The 23,957-nt window shown below is 38.1% G+C and overlaps 1 protein-coding gene across 2 annotated transcripts; it reads left to right on the top strand.

Annotated features, from left to right (window-relative positions):
- The first annotated feature begins 814 nt into the window (after positions 1–814).
- Positions 815–23,957, top strand: LOC134365668 (zinc finger protein 345-like). Of its 2 annotated transcripts, none has more exons than XM_063081850.1 (4): positions 815–887; positions 3,931–3,989; positions 12,033–12,159; positions 21,041–23,957. In XM_063081850.1, the coding sequence occupies exons 1-4, from the start codon at positions 827–829 to the stop codon at positions 23,488–23,490; spliced, it is 2,697 nt and encodes an 898-aa protein (XP_062937920.1). In that variant the 5' UTR covers positions 815–826; the 3' UTR covers positions 23,491–23,957. The 2 variants fall into 2 exon arrangements, with proteins under 2 accessions (XP_062937920.1, XP_062937921.1); XM_063081851.1 differs by lacking the exon at positions 815–887 and adding an exon at positions 1,382–1,707.

Raw genomic sequence — 23,957 nt, forward strand, 5'->3', positions numbered from 1 at the left:
TCGGGTGAGTATTAGTCTGTTTCAGGTGGCAAATACATGGCTCATTGCCCTACAATGGCTGTAGGATTAAAATGTTGCATTTAATAGGGCCATGTCAACAGATTGTAATAATAACAAGTTCTTTATCTGGGAGAGAGGGACAAACCTTTTCCAACTGTAGAGTACAATCCATTGAAGACAAATTAGTTTATGGGATGAGACAAACATTTTCTAATGGCTTGGAAGAGACCTACCATATTAATTTCTCATTTGTTTAACCACTTAAAGAAAAATAGATGCATGGTTTTTTCATCCTCTAATATGTATCTGCAAAAATAAACATGGGTTCTATAATACAATACCTATATGACAACTAGAAATGTAAAATTACTTATTAATATCATGCTGTAATTGGCCCGCATTCGAATTTCCCCATTATTCTCACAATGCCTCAAGTTACCAAACCAGGATTTAGTAAAGAATCAGAATTCTACCTCATAATAACGTTGAAAGAGACCAGTCTTGATCCTTCAGGGCCTGTTCTCCTGGTAGCAGGAATCTCTGCTGAGAAAATAAACAAAATTTCCTTCGGTCCCTAAAGGAAGACCGCAGAGGCTTGTGGGAAATGTAGTCTTGCCATCCAGTGATGTCACCAGCAAAGGCGCACTAAGCAGCTGCTCCAAGTTCTTTCTGTACTTGTTGGGCTCTGCTCGCTCTGCCATCTGGGAAATGTAGTTTTCCTCTGCAGTGATGTCACCCATGCAGGACTACGGGAAGGGCTTTTCCGGGTTTCTAGTACGCATGTGCGGCTCCTCCCACTCCGCCATCTTTTGTCTGGAAATTCCAGATGCTGCGGAAACCCCCGCGCTGCTCCTCAGATCCAGGGTTTGGATTGTGCATCCCTGAAGGTGGGTGGAGGGTGAAAGAGGAGCCCCGGGGGCCTCAGGGGCCCTGGGGAGTGGGACGGTGTCCCAGCACTTGGGGGCAGAAGCACCGCGGGCCTCAGGTGGGCGGGGCCTGACATGCGACGCGAGCGCAGACCTGGGCTGGGGAAAGGGAAAGGACGCCCCGGCTGCGCTTTCCAGACTTTTCCAGATGGTTCCGTCAGAGGATGGTGCTGCCAAAAGGAGGGCAGGCGCTGCCGGGTGTGCAGAAGCCGGTTCCAGATGTTCCAGGATGGGGGCTCAGGTCCGAGGTGGCGACGGGACGTGGGTGGGAGTGTGTGAAGACAGTGAGCCTGGGAGGTGTGGGGAGGTCACGTTCCAGCTCCGCCATCAAGAACCTGGTACCGACCTATGGGACGTTCACTGCACCATCTGTAACGTGAGCGTGTGGACATTAGTTTAAGCCCCAGATTACAGAGGTGAATCTGGGGTTGTGAGGTGTGTGCAGACTGTCTCTCTGTGGCTGCTGTGGTCGTGGGTGTCTCGGTGTCTCTTCAGCAGGTCGCGTTTCTGGTCCCTCCTGCCCTGTGCGGCCTGCCTAGAGCTCCTGGTTTGAGTTTACAGAAGTTGATGAAGTTGATACACAACCCTGATTCCAGGACAGTGACTTCTAGGAAGGAGATTGGGGCACTGGATGTTGGTCCCATTTTCTTTGGAGTGAAGGAGACGTGACAAACTTTGAAGGATGGTGTCCTGTGAATAGGAATCCCACCTGGGGGAGCATCATTGTGGCCAGAACCCCCTCAGTACTGCTTCAGGGCAGAGGCAAATGAGTCCCAGAAAGGTGAGGATCCCAGCTTTGCACAGTCTAAAGACTGATTGCGTCTAGTGCTTAGAGCGCACCAGAGTTGGCTGATAATGCCTCATTCAATGGGTATCTGAGGCTGGATGGTATCAGAAGGTTTGTGCCAACTTTCAGAAGGGAGAAGTGAATCAGACTGAGAAAGAGAAGCAAGGACCCAGGAGGTGTTACTTATTGAAGAGGGTTTGAAGGTGTTCTGTGGGGTGCAGGAATAACCTCTCACAGCTGAGAGAATCTGTCTATAGTGCTCCCTGAACACACACTCATTCCTTCAATCTTCCCTCATTGTTCCCAGTGTCTGAGCTCTCAAACCCAGCCTATCACCAAATTTGGCATCAGGAGATATGCTGATGGTTCTCTGTCTTCATAGTTCTTTTCTGGTCATTCAGGAATGGTTTTCTCCATATTTCTACCTTGTAAGAAAAGTGAAAATTTTAATTGGTTATGAGGAAATGTGACTTGCCAGGGTCACATTATTTGTTGATGTTAGACATCCTGACTTTTTCTCTGGCAGTTTTCATTTTGCCACATTTAAGTCAAAACAAGTGTTTGTTCATTTTTGAGATTATTTTTGTAGTGCCGAAGTCAACTTAGAGCAACTTTAACACACATTGCCTTAAACACCTCTATCCTTTTTCAGTCCCAGTACTTTCTTTGGATTATTTCACCTCAAAGAGTTAATAATGTATTTCCCACTTACTGTCAGTAACTTATGCTTTAAAATCAGAACTTTTGCAGGAATATATTAGAGGCAATTTTACACTACTTTTGTGCGAAAATTAGACTGCACTTCCCTTCTACTCAAAACTAATTTCTTAAATGTAATGAAAATGTTTGTGTGCTTCAAAAAGTTCTTGGAAAGATTTCTATTCTCTTCTCATTCTCTTTTTCCCCAAACCTTTGAAGTACCCTGGTACAGTGCATTACTCATTTATGAGGAACACCCTTTTTATGTTGTATGTTTTAAAAGTAAATGATTTGTGTGTGTTGTAAAAAACAGTACAAAACAAAACTTACAACTTAGTTTACTGATGTGTAAATAATTGTTGTTTATGAATTCCATAACCTCTATTAGGGCTAGAAACGTCACTGAAATACATGTAGTTAACATTCATTGTGAGTTTCAAAACTTCTACCTGTGGATGTGAAGGTATATTGAATGTATTTGACTTGTAACTTAAGACTTTCTCCCCCACATAATTATGTTAAATATGTTTTGAGTTTTGGGGACTTTGATGTATCATGCAGTATTTGCTATGTAAGAAGCATATCAAATGCCAGTGGCTTAAAAAACTTAGCTATCATTTTTTTTTTAAGTTCTATGGATCCACATCTTGGGGTGCATTTAGCTGGGCAGTTCTCATTCTAGTGTTCCCTTGATTACAAACGTGGATTTAGTCACCTGGTATCTTAACTGAGGCTGTTTTATTAAAGCTGGCTTCACTCACATGTCCTGTGGTTTGTGCTGACACTTGGCTGGGCCCTCTGTCTACCCAGCCTACTTCACAGTATGACTGTGTTTAAGGGACAAGCACCAATGGCCAGTACTTTTCAAACCTATGTTTGCATGACATTTTCTAATGTGCCACTGTCCAAAGCAGGTCACATGACAAACACTAGTTTATTGCCAGAGCATACTATATGCAGGCTTGTGTACAGGAAGATCAGTGTACCAGAAGAAATATACATTATGTGTATTTTTTTACCTATAGAATCATGGGCAACATATGCTGGGTTACAATATGCACACTATCCAGATATTTAGGTACACAAATGGTAGATGTGTTGTAATGGAAACACTTTGGAGTCATGTGTGAACGTATATTAATAGGGTAACAATTAATATACCAAAGTATTTCTACAACACTAATTCTAATGATGTCACAAAGTGTTTTTCTTTGGTTTAACATACTACATTATATGTTTAGGTAATATTGATTCATGCTAAATCAGTAGGCTATGTATGTTTTCACTGACAGAAAAATAAACTGTGTGTGTAATGTGTAGCTATTAATGTACTTGAAGCCACATCTTTAATGGGGCCCTTGTTGCCCCTTATTGAGGTGTGAAGAACTGTTCTCCCACAGGAAGGCTTTTTGTTTGTTTGTCTTTCTCAGCTAATAAGTAGGGAGTTTTGTGAAGGAGAATCTAGAGCCAGGTGACAACAGTTCTCTTCTTAATCCACTCCATTCTCTTTTCTCCCAGCTATGCTGCCAGAGTGCGCTATGGGTTTACAAGAGCAACAAAAGATGAATAAATCTCCGGTGAGTTTTTTGGTTATTTATTACTCACTCTTTTTTTATTGTATTATGTGAGCTTTATGACATGCATGAATTAAAATTGAAAAGGACAAATGAATAAAACTCAACTTGAGAGAAATGTACATTCAGAAAATAAAGTTGGCATGTAGATAGAGCAGTTTGTAAGACTTCAGAGTCATCTAAGTTGAATAAAAATTTTTCTCTGGTCCTTGTGATATCATGGAAAAAAGGCAGACACTTTGTTTACATGATTGGAATGGAACCTGAGAAGAGAATCTGCCAAATTCTCTTGGGTTGTGAAGACTTGGTGGCACCAAATTGTGCAACACCATCAATATTAGAAAGTTTTTCACTGCTGACCTGGAAATAAACATTTCTCACTTTCTGCAATGGAAATAGTTACCTAGTTCTAAGGCGCAACTTGTTTAGTAAGCTTTTTATAAAGTTTCTAAAAAAAATCTAGTTCTAGATGGCTTTGGAAGACTGTACTAGATTCATAAGCAAAATGTAGAATTACAAACTAAATTATAGTCAAATCAAATGACTATTCTCTAGTCTTTCTAACTTGAGTCTTCTGCTACATTTTGAACTACTGTTCATAATATTCTCCTGGAAATTCCTCTCTGTTAGTTTATTGGTTTCTCTCATGACTTCACTGATGGTTTTTGCTCTTTTCTCCTGAATTCTTCTGCTTTTTTCTTTATAGCATAGCTTATCAAAGTGCTTCATCCTGGGCCCTATTCTTCTCATGTGAAAATCTTTTTCACTGATTCAGTCCTCTGTATTTTGCAGTACTCTTTCTCTCCAGGTTGTACTTCTTCCCTAGTTTTTGATCATAGGTTGAACTCTGTTGAATGCTCGTTTGTAGCTATTCAAAAGGCACCTCAAGGGACTGGCTAGTTAGCTCAGTTGTTTAGATCATGGTGTTTTAACATCAAGGTCAAGGGATCAGATCTCTGCACCAGCCACCTGCCAGGAAAAAAAATCACCTCAAAGTCAACAAATCTAAAATTAAAACCACTTCCCCTTCTTCTGTTATATGTGTTATCACTACCACCCAACCACTGACACAAGCCACCAAAATGAGATTTCTCCTGGACTCCCCCGGATCTTGTGTTACTTCCTGCTACTATTGTTTGTTTGGCCTTTTCATTTTATTCTTATTTCTATATACACTGTCAGTGTAGGGGGACATGTTTGTACTCATAAAGATAGCAACATTGTTCCACTGGAAATATTATTCTTGTAAAAACCTGAATGTAATGTTTGATGGGCTATGATCCCTGGTGATCTATGCTTCTAGCCAGCACCTGTGGTGACATCCTTAGTAGTCCATGGGGAGAAAGTCTTTATAAGTTACTGGGACATGTTTGAACAGTGGTCAATAAAACACATGAAATAATAAAAGCAAATTACAAATTTTTGTAATGTCTACCTTTTGCTTTGATAAACTTACATCAGTGATTCTATTTGTAGTTTTTATTAATATACAGTTATCTGTTTGTAGTTCAATATGACCCATCATGTTTTTAAACTTTTACAGATTTTGTTTTATTCTTCTCCTCTTTCAGGTAATTACTTAAAAATGAATGAGAAAAATGGGTGTGTGCATTTTTCATCAGTATGTTTTAAAAGTAGAACTATAGCTAATAGCTAGTTAAGAACAAAAATTCACAAACCAGTTAACTGAACATTTACATTCACAATTATAGTTTGAGGTGTAAAATAAGATGTGAAAAGTTTTAATTCTTTGCTTTGAATCTAATATTCAGAGTGAACCTACACTCTTCATGTTTCAAATCAAAGTACTACCTAAGGTCTCTAATAATTTTTTGGCTTTCCAGTGATCTGCTATGCAACAAAGTATCACAAAACTTTGTGGCTTAAAATAAGAACACCTTATTACATGTCACTATGTTTTGGGTCAGTAAACTGGACAGGGTGGTGTGGGATCACTGCTACACAATGTCTGTGCTCTTAGCTGGAATAACTCTAGTGGCTGGGGACACTGAGCAGGTATCCAGCCCTCTCTTTGTGGCCATGTTGTACTTCCTCACAGAGTGGCATTCTCAGGGTGTTCAGGTTTGTCTGGCTTCTGGCAGTACAAGTGTCCAAGAGGCCCAGGCAGAAGCTGCAAGGATTCTTGTTATACCCAGTCAGACACCAAAGCATCTCTTCCAACACATTCTCAGTCAAACACATCACTAAGACCTGCCTTGATTCAAGGGGAAGGCAATTAGGTTCCACCTCTCAATAAGAGAAATAGGAAGACTTTGCAGCACTGTTTAATAGACCACAGTCCTCTCTCTGACCATAAATTCCTACTCCGTGCAAAATATATTTTGCCTGTCTCAAGAGCCCCAGAAATATTCTACCATTGTGCAGTTGACAAAAAGCCAAGCTAATGAAGTTCCAGTGTCCTGTCATCTTTTTAACACACATCCAGCTTACAGTGAACAGACAGGTATGATCATGTGTGCACTTTTCTTCAGGCAGGGTCGGTGAGAAGGGGTCGCACCCTGCAGGCACTGGTCTCTAGTTACTTATTCTCATCCGGCACATATGTTATTATTTCATTAGAGTCCAGTCCTGGTCCCTGGAAAAGATTCTTTGTGCCTCTTCACTGTGTCCTTCGGGCTCTCACCAATCTCCATCAATATCTCTTTTCCTTGAATCCCTGGGTTTGCAGTTAACTGACTTTCTTTACCTATTTTTGGATATTATATGTTGGGGGATCCAATGACCTGTTTTACTTTTTTCTGACTCTGGCCTTTTGATAAAGGAAATTATTTAGTGTAATCACTGCCATTAAAAACATGGGTTTCCATTGTGCTAAAATCCATTGGTACAGTGCTACCACCACATATTCTGAGTCAGGCCCTTTGTTCTCTGGCTACCCTTTCTCTCCAAGGTGGCTATTTCCTTAGAAGTTTCATTGTTCACTAGGCACTATCTATGTGTCAGATCCTAAGGTACTTAGAAAGCTAGAAATATTTTTGGTTTTTTATTTTTTTTTTGGAAAACAATGGATTTGATCCTTGCCACAAAAGAGTTTGAAAATATTTTTCTTGGGAAAATGGATGGAAAAATAGTTTTATTTCAAACTCAGCAAGTCCTGGCTCCTTCATATTTTTTTCTAAATTCTGTTTGATAATTGAACATCCTTCTTTTATCTTCTCATTGTCAGAGAGAGAAGGCCAGGTAGCACTTTTCCCATTGTGCCCAAATGTTTCTTTTGGCAGACCCTGAGATGTTGAGATATCATTTCCATTTTCCATATAATGTGAGATGGTAGTGTGTTCCCATATTCTTCAGTGTTCTATTTATTTCTAGTAATATAATTTGTCTTGAAGATTCTTTTACTGGTATCAATATTTCCATTTAAGCTTTTCATAATTTGTGTTGCTATGGTAGATATGTTTTCATTATATCACTTTAAGTGTGTTTCTTTGCATTTAAAATGTAGTTATCTGGACAGCATATTGTTGGGTCTTTCTTATCAAATCTGACAGTCTTTGCCTTAAGTAGAATATTTAATGCAATTCCATTTAAACTAATTATTGATAAGGTTTAAGTGTGCCATTTTGCTATTTTCTATTTGTATTTGCCTCATCTACATTTTAATCTGCTTTTTATTTTCTAACTTTTTATCAATTATTTAATTTTAAAAAATATTTTATTTTGGTTCATCTATTTGGTTTCAAAATAATTTTTAATTTTGGGAAAAAGCATATAGCATAAAATTTACCATTTGAGTCATTTCTTAACCTTAAAAGTTTTAAGTATATTGACACTGTTGTGCAGGAGCTATCCACAAGTTTTTTTATCTTGGAAAATTGAAACTCCATATCCATTAAATGACAACTCCCATTTCTCCCTTCTCCCAGCCTATGGCAACCATCATTCTACTGTGTGTTTCTAAAAATGTGACTCTTATCAGTGGGGCCATACAATACTTGTCATTTTGTGAGTGTCTTATTTCACTTTGCATAATGTTCTCAAGGTTCCATGTTATACCATATGTCAAGATTTCCTTTCTTCTTAAGGTTGGGTATTATTTCTTTGTATATATATAGCATATTTTATTTATCCACTGATTCATGGCAGAACGTTTGGGTTGCTTTCACCTCTTAACTCTGAGTAATGCTGCTATGAACACAGATGTGGAAATATCTTTTTGAGAATCTGCTATCAATTATTTTGGATATATACAGAAAACTTGGATTTATGAATCCTATGGCAATTCTATTTTTAAGTTTTTGAGAAGTAACTACTATTTCTTTTTTAATAGGGGCTGCATCACTTTATATACTCACATAAACTGTACAAAGTTTCCAATTTTGCCAATACTTGTTATTTTCTATTGGGTGTGTTATGATATTTCATTGTGGTTTTGCATTTCTCTGATGATTAATGATGTTAAGTATCTTTTCATAAGCTTGTTAGACATTGGTATATCATCTTTGTAGAAATGTCTGTTGAAGCCCTTTGCTTATTTTTAAATCAGATTATTTGTTTTGTCCTTTAGGTATAGGCATTTTTAAAATGTACTCTAGATGTTACTTCTTATGACGTAGATGATTTTCAACTTTCTTTTTCGAGTTCCTAACGTAAATAGTATTGTGTTGTTGTTTTTAATTTTGCTTGGTTATTGCTGGGGTATAGAAAAGTGATTGACTTTTGTATATTAATGTTGTATCCTGCAATCTTGCTGTAATCAGTAATTAATTCCAGGAGGTTTTCTATTTAGTTGCTAGGATATTTTACACAGATAATCATATCATCTGCAACTAAAGACAATTTTATTTCTTTCTTTCCCAATTTGTAAATCTTTTATTTCCTTGTGTTGTTACACAACCCAGTACTTTTAGTGCAATGTTGAAGGAGTGATGAGAGGATACATTCTTGCTTTGCTCCTGATTATCTGGGAAAGCTTTGAGTTTCTCACCATTAAGTATGATGCTAGTTGCAGTTTCCTGTAGATAATCTCTACCAAGTTGTGATGTTCCCCTCTATTCCTAGTTTACTGAGAATTTTTATGATGAATTGATTCTGTACTTTTTCAAAGGCTTTTTCTGAATCTATTGATGTGATAATGTGATTTTATATTTTTTCTTTTTAGTGTTTTCATGTTATCAATTACATTAATTGATGTTCATATGTTGAACCACCAACCTTGCCTACCTGGGATAAATACCACTTGGTCATGGTGCATAATTCTCCTTGGACATTGTTGGATTAGGATGGTTAATATTTTATTGAGCTTATTTGCACGTATGTTTGTGAGAGATAACAGTTTGTAGTTTTCTATTCTCATAATATCTTTGTTTTGGTAGAAGGTAATCCTGTCCTCATACATTGAGCTGGGAAGAACTTTATCTTCTATTCTCTGCAATAGGTTGTAGGAAGGTGGTATATATTCTTCCTTAAATGTTGGCTTCAGTTCTCCTTTGAACACATCTGGGACAGGTGCTTTCTGTTTTGAACGTTATTATTTGTTTACTCGGTTTTCATAATAGATACAGGCCTATTCACATTGTGTATTTTTGTGTGTGTGAGTTTTGGCAAACTGTCTTTTAAGAAATTGGTCTGTTTCATGTAGGATGTCAAATGTGTGCAGAGTTGTTCATAGTATTTATTATTTGTTTAATGTCCACAGGATCTGTAGTGATGTCCTGTCATTCATTTCTGATAATAGTAACTTCTGTTTTCTATTCATTATCTTTTTAGTTAGTATGGCTATAGGCCTTCACATTAATTGATCTTTTTAAAGAATCAGCTTTTCAGATGTTCACTTTTTCTCTGGATTTTCTTTTTCAATTTTATTTCTATTCTAGTTTTTATTTCCTTCCTTTCAATTTAATTAGCTCTTTTTTCCCCTCTTAGTTTCCAAAGGTGGAAATGTACATTATCAATTTTCAAAGTTTTTGCTTTAAAGTATACATTCACTGCCATAAAAATTTTTGAGGACACATTTTCTGTATCCTACAAATTTTGGTGTCATTTTCTCTTTTTTTAATCTGGTGGCTGGCAAGTATGGGAATTGAAACCCTTGACCTTGGCATTATAAGGCTGTGCTCTAACCAAGGGAGCTAACTGGTCAGCCCCATTTTCACTTTATTAAAAATATTTTTAATTTTTCTTGGTTTTTCTTTTGTTTTTTCTTTTTTATAACCCACGTGTTAGAGTGTGTTGTTTAATCCCACTGTATTTGGGGATCTTGTAGTCATTGCTCTGTTAGTCATTTCTAGTTTAATTCTTTTGTAGTCTGAGAGCACATATTGTATGATTTCTATTATGTTAATTTTCCTAAAATGTGTTATATGAATCTGAATATGGTCTTAGTGATTTTGTTTATGTGAATTTGAGAAGAATGTCTATTGTATTGTTGTTGGAAAAAGTAGTCTGTAGATATCCGTTATATCCAGATCATGTTATTAAGTTTAACTATATCTTTTATGGTTTTCTGCCTGCTGAATTGGTTCATTTTTGATAGAGTAGAAATCTCAAGTTTTGATTGTGTATTCTTATATTTCTCCTTGAAGTTCTATTAGGTTTGGTGTTACATAGTTTGATGATTGGTTGTGAGGCACATGCACATTAAGAATTGTCCTCTGGGAGAACTAACTCCTATATTATGATGTAATCCCACTTTTTCTTCCCCTCTATCCTGTGTTTAAAGATAAAGTATTTCTGCAGGTTCTGTACTTGTTCTTTTTTTTACTTTCAACTTCTTAGGTTCATTCACTCTGATGTCTTCAGATAACATGGAAATTTTGATACTTTTCAAATCTTTACTGTCAGCTTAACTTTCTTGAATGCTGGAATCATATACCCAATTGCCACTTGGACATTTCCGCAGATATTTCAAGTATTATGTATTCAAGTTTGTTTCACTTTTGCTCTTTATATTTTTCTCCAATTTCTCAAACTTTGCTTTGCAGTTCCAGGACCTAACTAGCTGTGCTTATGTAGATAGCCTGAGAGTAAAACTCTTCTTTTTTAATTTCTGCACAGCAAATTACTACCACATTCTGTTTCTGCTTTTTCCTTCCCTGTTTCTTTATATACTGCTAAGTCTCTCTTCTTTCTACTTATTTCCTTACATTTTAATGTAGTTGGTCTTCTGTCACCATTTTATTTTTCCCTCTGACTCTCCCTAAAAGCCTTTTCCATTCTCCTTGTAGTGGTTGACTATTAAAATGCAAATAAATTTATGTACTTACAGGGCCACATTATTTGCTCGCTGTGGTTTTGGAAGTGGCAGGGTACACCCTGGTATGGACACAAGTAATCCTTTGGCACATAGGAAGGAAATTTTGGGATGCCTTTTTATGTACTTTTAATTCATAAGTAGTTTAAAAAGCAATGATAACTACATAGAATGTTTTATTGTATGAGATCGGTTCAATGTTTAAGTGCAGAACCATTCTATAGTCAGTTGCTTCAGTATAGTTTTCCTCTTATGCTGCCCAAGATCATTCACTCAGACATGGTGCTGTGTGTGGTTCCATTAATATGGGGTGTGTTCCTTGTGTTCTTGTGACTAGAATTTTGCTGTTGCCTCATACTCATGAGACCATGCAATTCACATGGAAGAGTTTAACACCTTTGGCATTTCAGTGAAGTGCAAAGTGAATACAAAATAAAACTATATTTCCTATTTCTTTCTCATGCCCATCTACATTGAACTATTGTTTAAATTTGTTCATCTAACACAGTATTTCAGGTATGTGTTTATACTTATGTCTTCATGCTTGTTTATACTCTCCTTGGAAAAGAAAAATGTTATTCACACTGTTATCACTAGCAACAAGGATATTTCTTAGGGTATAAACTAAGTTTTGTAATATTACTTTTTGATAACATTACAGTACCACAATATTTGTCCTTTGATTTTTCTTCCTCCCATTCTGTGGAGTACAAAAAAGTGGCATCTTATATGAGACACATATGACTCATGAATACACACAAGTATGAATTCCCAGATTTCTGTTTTGTGACCCAGGAATGTTGACTTAACTTGAAAACAATGTGTCATTTCAGGAGCTGGTATCATTTGAGGATGTGGCTGTGGACTTCACCTGGGAGGAGTGGCAGGGCCTGAATGATGCTCAGAGGAATTTATATTGGGATGTGATGCTGGAGACTTATAGCAACCTGGTGTCACTGAGTGAGTAAAACTCTCCAGTAACTTTCAGGAGAAACAGTTTCTTTTTTGTTCATAAATACAGGAAACATTTATAGGGTTTCACCCTATTTTGGTAAGATTACCTTTCTTGAAAATGTACTCTTTCACACAAGGTTCAAATTGGCCCCTTTTTTGCACAGTGTCTGAAGCTGAGCTCATGCCATTCTTCAAAGGATCACACTTAGCAGTTGTACAAAGTCCTACATTACTTCCCATTAACAGAGCACTGCATTAACAAAGCTGAGGTGATTGTCAAGTTAGAAGGAGCAGAGAGGACCACTGCTGGTGGCCAGTCATGGGGGCTGACCGCCACTTTGCCCTTGGCAGGAGAGGCTGCCTCATTTACAGGCAAAAGCTTTGAAGTATGGAGCAGGAAAAGAACTGTTTCTTAGCTGCAAAAGTGAGTCTCTAAACAGGGAACATGGCACTGGGGCTGCTGTTGATGCTGCCAGGATCCTGGAGGCTGGGGCCGTGCTGAAGGCGACCAGCTGCCCTATTCAGGATTCAAGATTTCAGGCTGGCATAAAAGAATATTCTGGGAGCACCCGAGCCGTGCCACGGGACCAAGTGAGCAGCCCGAGGCAGCGGCGGCCAAGAACAGGGACGGTGATGACGCAGAGGCAGAGAGGGAGCTGCCTGACCCTGCACAGCCCTTTGAGTGACCCCCTGCACAGCACTTCTCGGGGGGTGGATGCCCACCCAGCTTCGCCGACCCCAGTGGGCCACTCACCAGCACTGGGGCTACCTCCATTTTCTCAGGTGGTGGCGGCTCTGGCCTGGCTCTGCCAAGCCTGTCCTCCTTGCCCGGCTCAGCTCCTCACTGAGCCTTCCCACTTGCTTGCCCCGGCACAGGGCATCCCGGGGCCTGTGGGCTGGCCTCCCCTCCCACTCCCTCCATGGTTCTCTGGTGGGGCTGGTGGTGTGGGGCGTACCCAGCCAGTGTTGGGAGGGCAAGGAAGTACGGGATGGGCTGACTGTCACTCCACCACACCCTGAGATCCAGCCCCCGGAAAACTTCCTGCTACCGGGAAGCAGATACCATCTCTGTGGCCACCAGTTCAGAAAAATGCCTAACCGATTTCTGGTTAGGAATAGTATGGTCAGAGAGTTCCCAAGATCACTTGAACCTGCTGGAGAGCTGACTGCGGGCAGGCACTGGACTCGGTCCACACCAGGGGAATTCAAAAGTGAACCGTGTGCTGCAGGTTCCTCCCCTGAGGAGCTCACACTCTGGTGTGGGAGATAAAACAAGTACACAAATAACCATGATACCAGGAGGAAGATGATAAGTCCCGAGAAAGATCTACACAGTGCTACAAAGGCACACAGAGTGACCGGTCGTCTGTGCCTACCAGAAACCTGGTAGACTTCCTAGGCGAGGTCGTGTCGAGCAGGGTCTTGAAGGCCCAGCTGATAGATGAGGGCTGCAGAAGACACGTCCCAGCCCAGCCCAGTGCACACAGAGCAGGGAGACGTCGGGCTAGGGAGGCGGAGACTTGAAAGAAACCACACACCCAGTGGGGTCACCACTGCATGATCCAACAGCTTGGGCCAGAGCGCACGGAACAGGGAGAAGTCCTACACAGGAAGTGGAAGCTCAATAGAGACCACACACCCTGTGGTACTGCCACGTGATCCAGCAACCCAGCAGAGTCCAAGCTGACCAGAGAGGTGGCGCCCTGGAGAGGCCCAAGACCCGAGGCAACCATACAAACAAGGCACTAGAGGCCAACTGAGCAGTCATGGAGGTAGCCATACCAAATTGGCAACCACAGCAACATCTTAGTTAGTCAATAGTCTCAAACTGGTGGACTGTGAAACCCCCTGCCACAATGAATAAACATAAAAAAAAAGATACCAGAAATACAAAAACATCAAGAAAGTACACCACCAAAAGTTAATAAATCTCAAACTCTAGATCCTATTGAACAAGAAGCCCTTGAAATGACTGACAAGGAATTTTGAGTGATAATTCTAAGGAAACTGATTGAGATACAAGAAAACTCAGCTAGACATCATGATGAAACAAGGAAAAGTATACAGGACCTGAAAGAGGAAATGTACAAGGAAATCAATGTCCTGAAAAAAAATGTAGCAGAACTTGCCGAACTGAAGAAGTTATTCAGTGAAATAGAAAACACAATGGAGTGTTTAACCAGCAGGCTTGTCGAAGTTGAAGAGAGAACCTCTGAACTTGAAGACGGGCTGTTTGAAATAACACAAGTAGACAAAAAGAAAAAGAAAAAAGAATCAAAGACATTGAAGAAAATCTGAGAGAGATATCAGACAACCTTAAGCGCTCAAATATCCGAGTCATGGGTATCCCAGAAGGGAAGGAAAAAGGAGATTGCATTGAAAACATATTCAACAAAATAGTGGGAAAAAAATTCCCAGGTATAGGAAAAATCACATATCTTTAGATCCAGGGAACTCAACGATCTCCAAATGTATTCAACCCAAAAAGGCCCTCTCCAAGACATGTTATAGTCAAATTGGCAAGACTCAGACACAAAGAGAGAATCCTAAAAGCTGCAAGGGAGAACTGTCAAATCACCTATAAGGGAGCCCCAATGAGGCTACAATCAGACTTTTCATCACAAACCCTAAAAGCTAGAAAGGATGGGATGATATATTCAAAACAATAAAAGACAAAGATTGCCAGCCAAGAATACTCTACCCTGCAAGACTATCCTTCTGAAATGAAGGGCAAATAGTATATGTCTCAGACAAACAAAAACTGTGGGAGTTCAGTAAAACACAACCTCCCTTACAAGAAGTCCTCAAGAGAGTACTGGGTTTGGTTCCTGGAAAATAACTACCAATGCCATATAAACCCAAGAAAAATCAAAACGCACTCATATAATAAAAATGGCATTCATGAAGAGAAAACAAACAAACAGAAATGCTATCTACAGCCTAAGGAACCAACAAACACAGAAACTAAACAGTAAATCAGAAAGCAAGGAACAAAAGACCCCTAAGACAACCAAACAACCGATAAAATGCTAGGAATAAATCAACACCTTTCACTAACAACTCTTAATGTAAATGGCTTAAATCCCCCAATCGAAAGACACAGACTGGCTGACTGGATTAAAAAGGAGGACCCAACTATATGCTGCCTACAAGAGACCCACCTCACCCATAAAGATTCACATAGACTAAGAGTGAAAGGATGGAAAAAGATTTACCATGAAAACAGAAAGGAAAAACGAGCTGGAGAAGCTATTCTTATATCTGACAAAACAGACTTCAAACTAAAAACCATAAAAAGAGACAATGTGGAACACTACATAAAGATAAACGGATTTTTCCATCAAGAAGACATAACAATCATAAATATGTATGCACCCAATGTTGGAGCAGCCATATTTATAAAACAAACTCTATTAGACCTAAAGAAGGAAATAGGCACTTATGCCATAATAGCAGGGGACCTGAACACCCCACTGTCAATATTAGCAGATTATCTAGGCAAAGAATCAGTAGAGAAACACAAGATCTAAACAACACTTTAGACCAATTGGAATTGGCAGATATCTACAGAACATTCCATCCAACAACCTCAGAATATTCATTCTTCTCATCAGCACATGGATCATTCTCCAGGATAGATCACATATTAGGTCACAAATCAAGTCTCAATAAATTCAAAAAAATTGGAATTATCCCATGTATTTTCTCACACCACAGTGGATTAAAACTAGAAAATAATAACAAATGAAACTGTGGAAACTATACAAATACATGGAAATTAAACAGCATTCTACTTAGTGACATATGGGTCCAAGAAGAAATCAAGCAGGAAATCAAAAAATTTATTGAAACTAATGAAAATAATGATACATCATACCAAAACCTGTGGGATACTCCAAAAGCAGTATTAAGGGGGAAATTTATTGCATTAAATGCTCACCTCAGAAGAATGGAAAGATGGCAAGTGTACAACCTAACACTACACCTTAAAGAACTAGAAGAACAAGAACAATCCAAACCTAAAGTTAGCAGACGGAAAGAAATCATTGAGGTCAGAGCAGAACTGAATGAAATTGAAACCCAAAAAACAATACAAAAGATCAATGAATCAAAAAGTTGGTTTTTTGAAAAGATAAATACAATTGACAAACCATAAGCATGGCAAACAAAGAAAAGAAGAGAGAAGACTCAAATAACAAAAATTAGAAATGAAAAAGGTGATATTACAACTGATTCATCTGAAATACAAGGAATAATTCGAGACTGCTTTAAACAACTATATGCCAACAAATTTGAAAATCTAGAGGAAATGGACAAATTTCTGGACACACACAAGCACCCAGAAGTGAACCATGAAGACGTAGAAAATTTGAACAGACCAATAACAATAAAGGAGATTGAAGCTGTTATCAGAAGGCTCCCAACAAAGAAAAGCCCAGGACCAGATGGATTCACAGCAGAATTTTACCAAACATTCAAACAGGAATTGACACTGATTCTTTACAAACTATTCCAAAAGTTTGAAACAGACGCAAATCTCCCAAACTCATTCTATGAAGCAAACATCATCCTGATACCAAAACCAGGTAAAGATATAACCAAAAAAGAAAATTACAGGCTGATATCCTTGATGAATATAGATGCAAAAATCCTCAATAAATTACTAGCAAACAGAATACAGCAACAAATACGTAAAATTACTCACCACGATCAAGTGGGATTCATCCCAGGGATGCAAGCTTTGTTCAACATATGCAAATCAATAAATGTGATACACCATATTAATAAATTCAAACACAAGGACCATATGATCATCTCTATAGATGCTGAAAAAGCATTTGATAAAATTCAACACTCATTCACGACAAAGACCCTCTATAAGTTAGGTATAGAGGGAAAGTATCTCAACATAATTAAAGCCGTATCTGACCAGCCCACTACCAATATCATCCTGAATAGGGAAAAGCTGAAAGCTTTTTTTTAAAGAACAGGAATTAGACAAGGATGCCCATTCTCACCACTCCTATTGAACATAGTGTTGGAAGTACTAGCCAGAGTAATCAGAGAACAGAAGGAAATAAAGGGCATCCAGATTGGAAAAGATGAAGTCAAACTGTCCCTGTTTGCAGATGACATGATCCTATGTATCGAACAGCCTAAAACCTCTACAAAAAAACTGTTGGAATTGATAAATGATTTCAGCACAGTAGCAGGATACAAAATCAACACACAAAAATCAGTAGCATTTCTTTTCTCCAATAGTGAACATGCAGAACGAGAAATCAAGAAAGCCTGCCCATTTACAATAGCCACCAAAAAAAATAAAATACTTAGGAATTGAGTTAACCAAGGAGGTGAAAAATCTCTATAAGGAGAACTACAAACCACTGCTGAGAGAAATTAGAGAGGATACAAGAAGATGGAAAGATATCCCATGCTCTTGGATTGGAAGAATCAACATAGTGAAAATGTCCATACTACCCAAAGTGATATACAAATTCAATGCAATCCCCATCAAAATTCCAAAGACATTTTTCTCAGAAATGGAAAGAACTATCCAGACATTTATATGGAATAATAAAAGACCATGCATAGCCAAAGCAATGCTGAGCAAAACAAATAAAGCTGGAGGCATAACACTACCCGACTTTAAGCTATACTACAAAGATATAATAACCAAAACAGTATGGTACTGGCATAAAAACAGACACACTGATCAATGGAATAGAATAGAGAATCCAGAAATCAACCCACACACTTACTCCCATCTGATCTTTGACAAAGGCACCAAGCCTATTCACCGCAGAAGGGACTGCCTCTTCAGCAAATGGTGCTGGGATAACTGGATATCCATATGCAGGAGATTGAAACTAGACCCATACCTCTCACCATATACCAAAATCAACTCAAAATGGATTAAGGATTTAAATATACACCCTGAAACAATAAAACTTCTTAAAGAAAACATAGGAGAAACACTTCAGGAAATAGGAATGTTCACAGACTTCATGAATATGACCCAAAAAGCACGGGCAACCAAAGGAAAAATAAACAAATGGGATTATATCAAACTAAAGAGCTTCTGCACAGCAAAAGAAACAACAGAGTTAAAAGACAATCAGCAGAGTGGGAGAAAATATTTGCAAAATATACATCTGACAAAGGATTAATAGCCAGAATATACAAGGAACTCAAACAACTTTACAAGAAAAAAACCTGCAACCCAATTAAAAAATGGGCAAAAGAGCTAAGTAGGCATTTCTCAAAAGAAGATGTACAAATGGCCAACAGACATATGAAAAAATGCTGAACATCACTCAGCATCTGGGAAATGCAAATCAAAACCACACTGAGATACCATCTAACCCCAATGAGGATAGCTAAAATCCAAAAGACTCTGAATTATAAATGCTGGCGAGGTTGCGGAGAAAAAGGAACTCTCACACACTCTTGGTGGGACTGCAGAATGGTGCAGCCTGTATGGAAAACGGTATGGAGGTTCCTCAAACAATTGCAGATAGATCTACCATATGACCGAGCTATCCCACTGCTGGGAATATACCCAAAGGAAAGGAAATCATCAAGTCGAAGGTATACCTGTTCCCCAATGTTCATCGCAGCACTCTTTACAATAGCCAAGAGTTGGAACCAGCTCAAATGTCCATCTTCAGATGAGTGGGTACGGAAACTGTGGTATATCTACACAATGGGATACTACTCAGCTATAAAAAAGAATGAAATACTGCCATTTGCAACAACATGGATGGACCTTGAGAGAATTATATTAAGTGAAACGAGTCAGGCTCAGAAAGTGAAATACCACATGTTCTCACTTATTGGTGGGAGCTAAAAATTGATATATATATTCATATACAAAAAAAAAAAAAATTGGGGGGGAGGAGATATAACAACCACAATTACTTGAAGTTGATATGACAAGCAAACAGTAAGGACATTGTTGGGGGGAGGGAGGAGGGAGGGAGGTTTTGGTAAGGGACAAGAATTATCAACCACAATGTGTATCGACATAATAAAAGTTATAAAAAATAAAAAATATAAAATATAAAATGATTAAAACGTTAAAAAAAATAAAAATAAAAAAAGGAGCAGAGGCATGGAGAATAAAAGAATGCCCAATCCAGATCCTGCAAGATGTGTCAGCACATACAGTCCAAGAAAAGTAAGTTCATTAGATATTGGCAGTGTTCAGCTGTTTCTAGCAATTTTCCCCTAATTTCCAGACTTGATATTTCATCTGTAGTACTGTATTACATAATCTCCAACATGGGGTTTCCCATGTACTACACAATATTTTATTTTGCTGAATCTGTTTTTTATGTACCCCAAATCTAATTCCTACATTTCTCTTCTTTGACATTTATCTTTCTTATTTGCTTTCTTAACATTCTCAATTGTACTTGTGTCTTCAATTCTCATGTACATTTTTTTCATACTATATCTGCTTGTTTTATGTTGTTTCTGACAGAATGCCTGCATCTAGGTTATTTATGAAGACAAAAACTTTTTCTTACAAGTGTGTTCTGGAGGCTCAGCATTCCAAGTTCAAGGGGTTGCATCTGGTGATGGCCTTTGTTCTGGTGGGGACTCTCCACAGAGTCCCAGAGTAGTGCAGTGTATCACATAGCAATTCACTAAGAAAATAGGAAAAGAGATAGAGAATTGAGCCTTGTACCACCACATCAAAAATTACGAAAGGGAGGAGAACCCTGCATTGGGGACTGGAAAGGGTTGGTCCTCGACTTTGAGGGAAAACCAGGAGATTCTGTGTGCCCTGGCCATGTGAACTAAGGGTTTCATGTTTAGGGGATAAGATTGTTGTTTGGGGGTGGAGTTCAAAGTTATCATTTTTCTATTTTCTTTGTGGAAATCATTCAGGAAAAAAAAAAACAAAAATGAGAAATGTGTAGGACAGTAATTTGATGAGAGTAGAAGACCACCAAAACTTCACTGCAGAAAACAAAAGCTTTCACAAGAAATGAATTATCAAGTGGTTGTCCATGTACCAGAAATTGGGAATAGAGTACAAGTTGATTTCAGAAGGAGTCAAAAGAACATATTTCCAAGATGGTGGGAACAGCCTTGGATGCAGAACCAAATATTTTAGAACAGAAGTGGGTGTATAGGGTGTAGAACTGACATTTCCTTTATTGTAATGGTTTATGAGAAGCAGAGGAAGTCATGTTAAGTGAAAATCTTGGAGGAAGCTATCATTATAGAGGGTGGAGAAAAGGATATTTTATTCTTTGAAAAACTTCCACATTCCTATAGCCATTTTCTGAGGAAGGAGTGTAAAGCAAAGCATATAAGCATAACTGCAGAATCCTTATCCTCAGCCATGTTCCTGCATATGTGATAAAAAATTGGCTCACTTCTGTACCTGAAAGTAGCTGATGAAGGAAAACCTAGCCATATTCATAGTGAAATAATGAGAAAATAGCAGCAAGGAGACACCCATTGTTGTAAGAATGAGACAGAGAAAATGGTGCTTTCCAATCCTAGTAACAAAAGATTTTTTAAATCAATAGTAGATGTTTCATTTCTTTAGAAGTGAAAGGTGCTTAGTTAAAAACTAGAAGTAGGCAGAAAATAAAAATCCTTAGTTAATATTTACTCATAAATTAAAATTTAAAAATGAACATAGAAGGAAAGAAAAAACATGATATAATATTAGAAAATATATGAGTAGAATATTACATTGCCAATAAGAAAAAACTCCATAAATTTGTGAAACCAAAGTCCATTATTGATTTTTTTTAAAAAAATCTTTTGTTACTAGGATTGGAAGACACTTCTCTACCTTTACTTGAGCAATCAATTAGATGTGCTGATGTGTGGTTCATTATCAGTTATTTTTTTCTCATTTCAGATGTCCAGATAGATGATAACCTCATGGAGAGGAACCAAGAAAGTTGTGGTAGATGCTTGCAACAAATTGTAATCACCAACAGCAACACATCAGCTGAAGAGAGAGTTGTGTTAGGAAAATCATTTTATGTGAATTCATATCATTTTTTAAATCTGATTATAAATAATGGGAACTATTCCAGAAAGGGACATGAGGAGTTTTACTTATGTGAGAATGCACTTCTTCCTAGAGAGCCTGATGAGATGCCTACTGGGGAGAAACATTATGACCATCATATAACTGGAAAATTGCCCAGACATCATGAACATCTTAGTTATCATTGCAATATTCAAACTGGAAAGCAGCTTTTAGAATACAGTGGAAAATGGAAATCTTCCTACACAGAGCCAATAATATTTACACATAGAAAGATTCATATGGATGAGACCACCTGTAATTATAGTGAATATGGGAAAGGCTGTAGTAAGTCAGCTGTCATTACTGAAAAAATAAATCAGGTAGAAAGGAAAACTTTTCAATGTGATATATGTCAGAAAATGTTCTACAAGAAATCTGAACTCACTAAACATCAGATAATGCATACAGGAGAGAAACACTATGAATATACCGAGTGTGAGAAATCTTGTATGAAGAAATTATACCTTACCTCACATCAAAGAACACCTACACAGGAGAAGCTTTATTGTTGTGGTGAATATGAGAAAATTTTTTTTCAGAAGTCAGACCCAACAGGAGAAATGTACTATGGAAGTATTAATTGTGGAAAAAGCTTCTGTGAGAATTCACTCCTCAGCCATCCTGAGAGAATTCACACAGGTGAAATAACAGATGGATGTAATGAATGTACAAAACTTTTCTACCATGAATCCGCCCTCACTGCATATCAGAGAATTCCCACAAGTGAGAAACCATGTAAAGAATATAAAAAAATTTTTTACATTAATAAGTGTGGTAAAGCCTTTCTCCAAAAGTCAGACTGCAACAGTCATCAGAGAATTCACACAGGTGAAAAACCATATGAATGTAAAGAATGTGGAAAAACTTTTAATCACAAGGGAGAATTCAGCAGGCACAAGAGAACGCATAGAGTTGAGAAACCATATGAATGTAAAGACTGTGGAAAAGCTTTTACCCACAAGTCATGCTTCAGCATTCATCAGAGAATTCACACAGGTGAGAAACCATATGAATGTAATGAATGTGGAAAAGCTTTTAGCCGAAAGTCACACTTGAACGTTCATCAGAGAAGTCACACAGGTGAGAAACCATATGAATGTAAAGAATGTGGGAAAGCTTTTAGCCAAAAGTCATACTTCAGCATTCATCAGAGAATTCACACAGGTGAGAAACCATATAAATGTAATGAATGTGGAAAAGCTTTTAGCCAAAAGTCATACTTCAACATTCATCAGAGAAGTCACACAGGTGAGAAACCGTATGAATGTAAAGACTGTGGAAAAGCTTTTACCCACAAGTCACACTTGAAAATTCATCAGGGAATACACACAGGTGAGAAACCATATGAATGTAAAGAATGTGGAAAAGCTTTTAGCCGAAAGTCACACTTGAGAATTCATCAGGGAATTCACACAGGTAAGAAACCATATGAATGTAAAGACTGTGGAAAAGCTTTCACCCGCAAGTCACCCCTCAGCAGGCATCAGAGAATTCACACGGGTGAGAAACCATATGAATGTAAAGAATGTGGAAAAGCTTTTACCCGAATGTCATACTTCAGCATTCATCAGAGAAGTCTCACAGGTAAGAAACTATATGAATGTAAAGACTGTGAAAAAGCTTTTACCCACAAGTCATGCTTCAGCATTCATCAGAGAATTCACAGAGGTGAGAAACCATATGTATGTAAAGACTGTGGAAAAGCTTTTAACCAAAAGTCATACTTCAGCATTCATCAGAGAATTCACACAGGTGAGAAACCATATGAATGTAAAGACTGTGGAAAAGCTTTTAGGGAAAAGTCACAACTCTGCAGGCATGAGAGAATTCACACAGGTGAGAAACCATATGAATGTAGAGAATGTGGAAAAACTTTTAACCGAAAGTTTAACCTCAGGATTCATCAGAGAAATCACACAGGAGAGAAACCGTATGAATGTAGAGAATGTGGAAAAACTTTTAACCAAAAGTCAAACCTCAGCAGGCATCAGAAGAGTCACACAGGTGAGAAACCATATGAATGTAAAGAATGTGGAAAAGCTTTTAACCAAAAGTCACACTTCAGCATTCATCAGAGAATTCACACAGGTGAGAAACCATATGAATGTAAAGACTGTGGAAAAGCTTTTAGGGAAAAGTCACAACTCAGCAGGCATGAGAGAATTCACATGGGTGAGAAACCCTATGAATTTAAAGAATGTGGAAAAGCTTTTAGTGAAAAGTCATACTTCAGCATTCGTCAGACAACTCACACAGATCAGAAACCATGTTAATGTAAAGACTGTGGAAAAGCATTTAAGCCAAAGGTAGACCTCAGAAGGCATGAAAAAACTCACACAGGTGAGAAACCATATGAATTTGCAGATGAATGCAAAGAGTGGAAAAAATTTTAACCACAAGTCACACCTAAGCAGCCATCAAAGAGTTTGCATAGGTGAGAAACCATGTGAATGTAAGGGATGTGGGAAAAGTTTACTGGAACTCACCATAGTAGACATGAACAAATTCACATATGGGAAAATCCCAATAAAGATAACGGCTGTGGGAGAAGGTTTTACCGTAAATCTTCCATCACATTTTATCAAAGAACTCACACCAAGAAGAAGCCCTATAAATGCACAACTGTCCCTTGGTGTCAGAGGTTGGTTCCAAGAGCCCCTGTTGATGAAAATACTTGCAAATGATGAAGCCCCTTTTATAAATGGTGTAGTGTTTCGATATTAACTATGAGCTTTTTTCT

Source organism: Cynocephalus volans, chromosome 17 (genome assembly GCF_027409185.1).
Source record: "Cynocephalus volans isolate mCynVol1 chromosome 17, mCynVol1.pri, whole genome shotgun sequence".
NCBI lineage: Eukaryota > Metazoa > Chordata > Mammalia > Dermoptera > Cynocephalidae > Cynocephalus > Cynocephalus volans.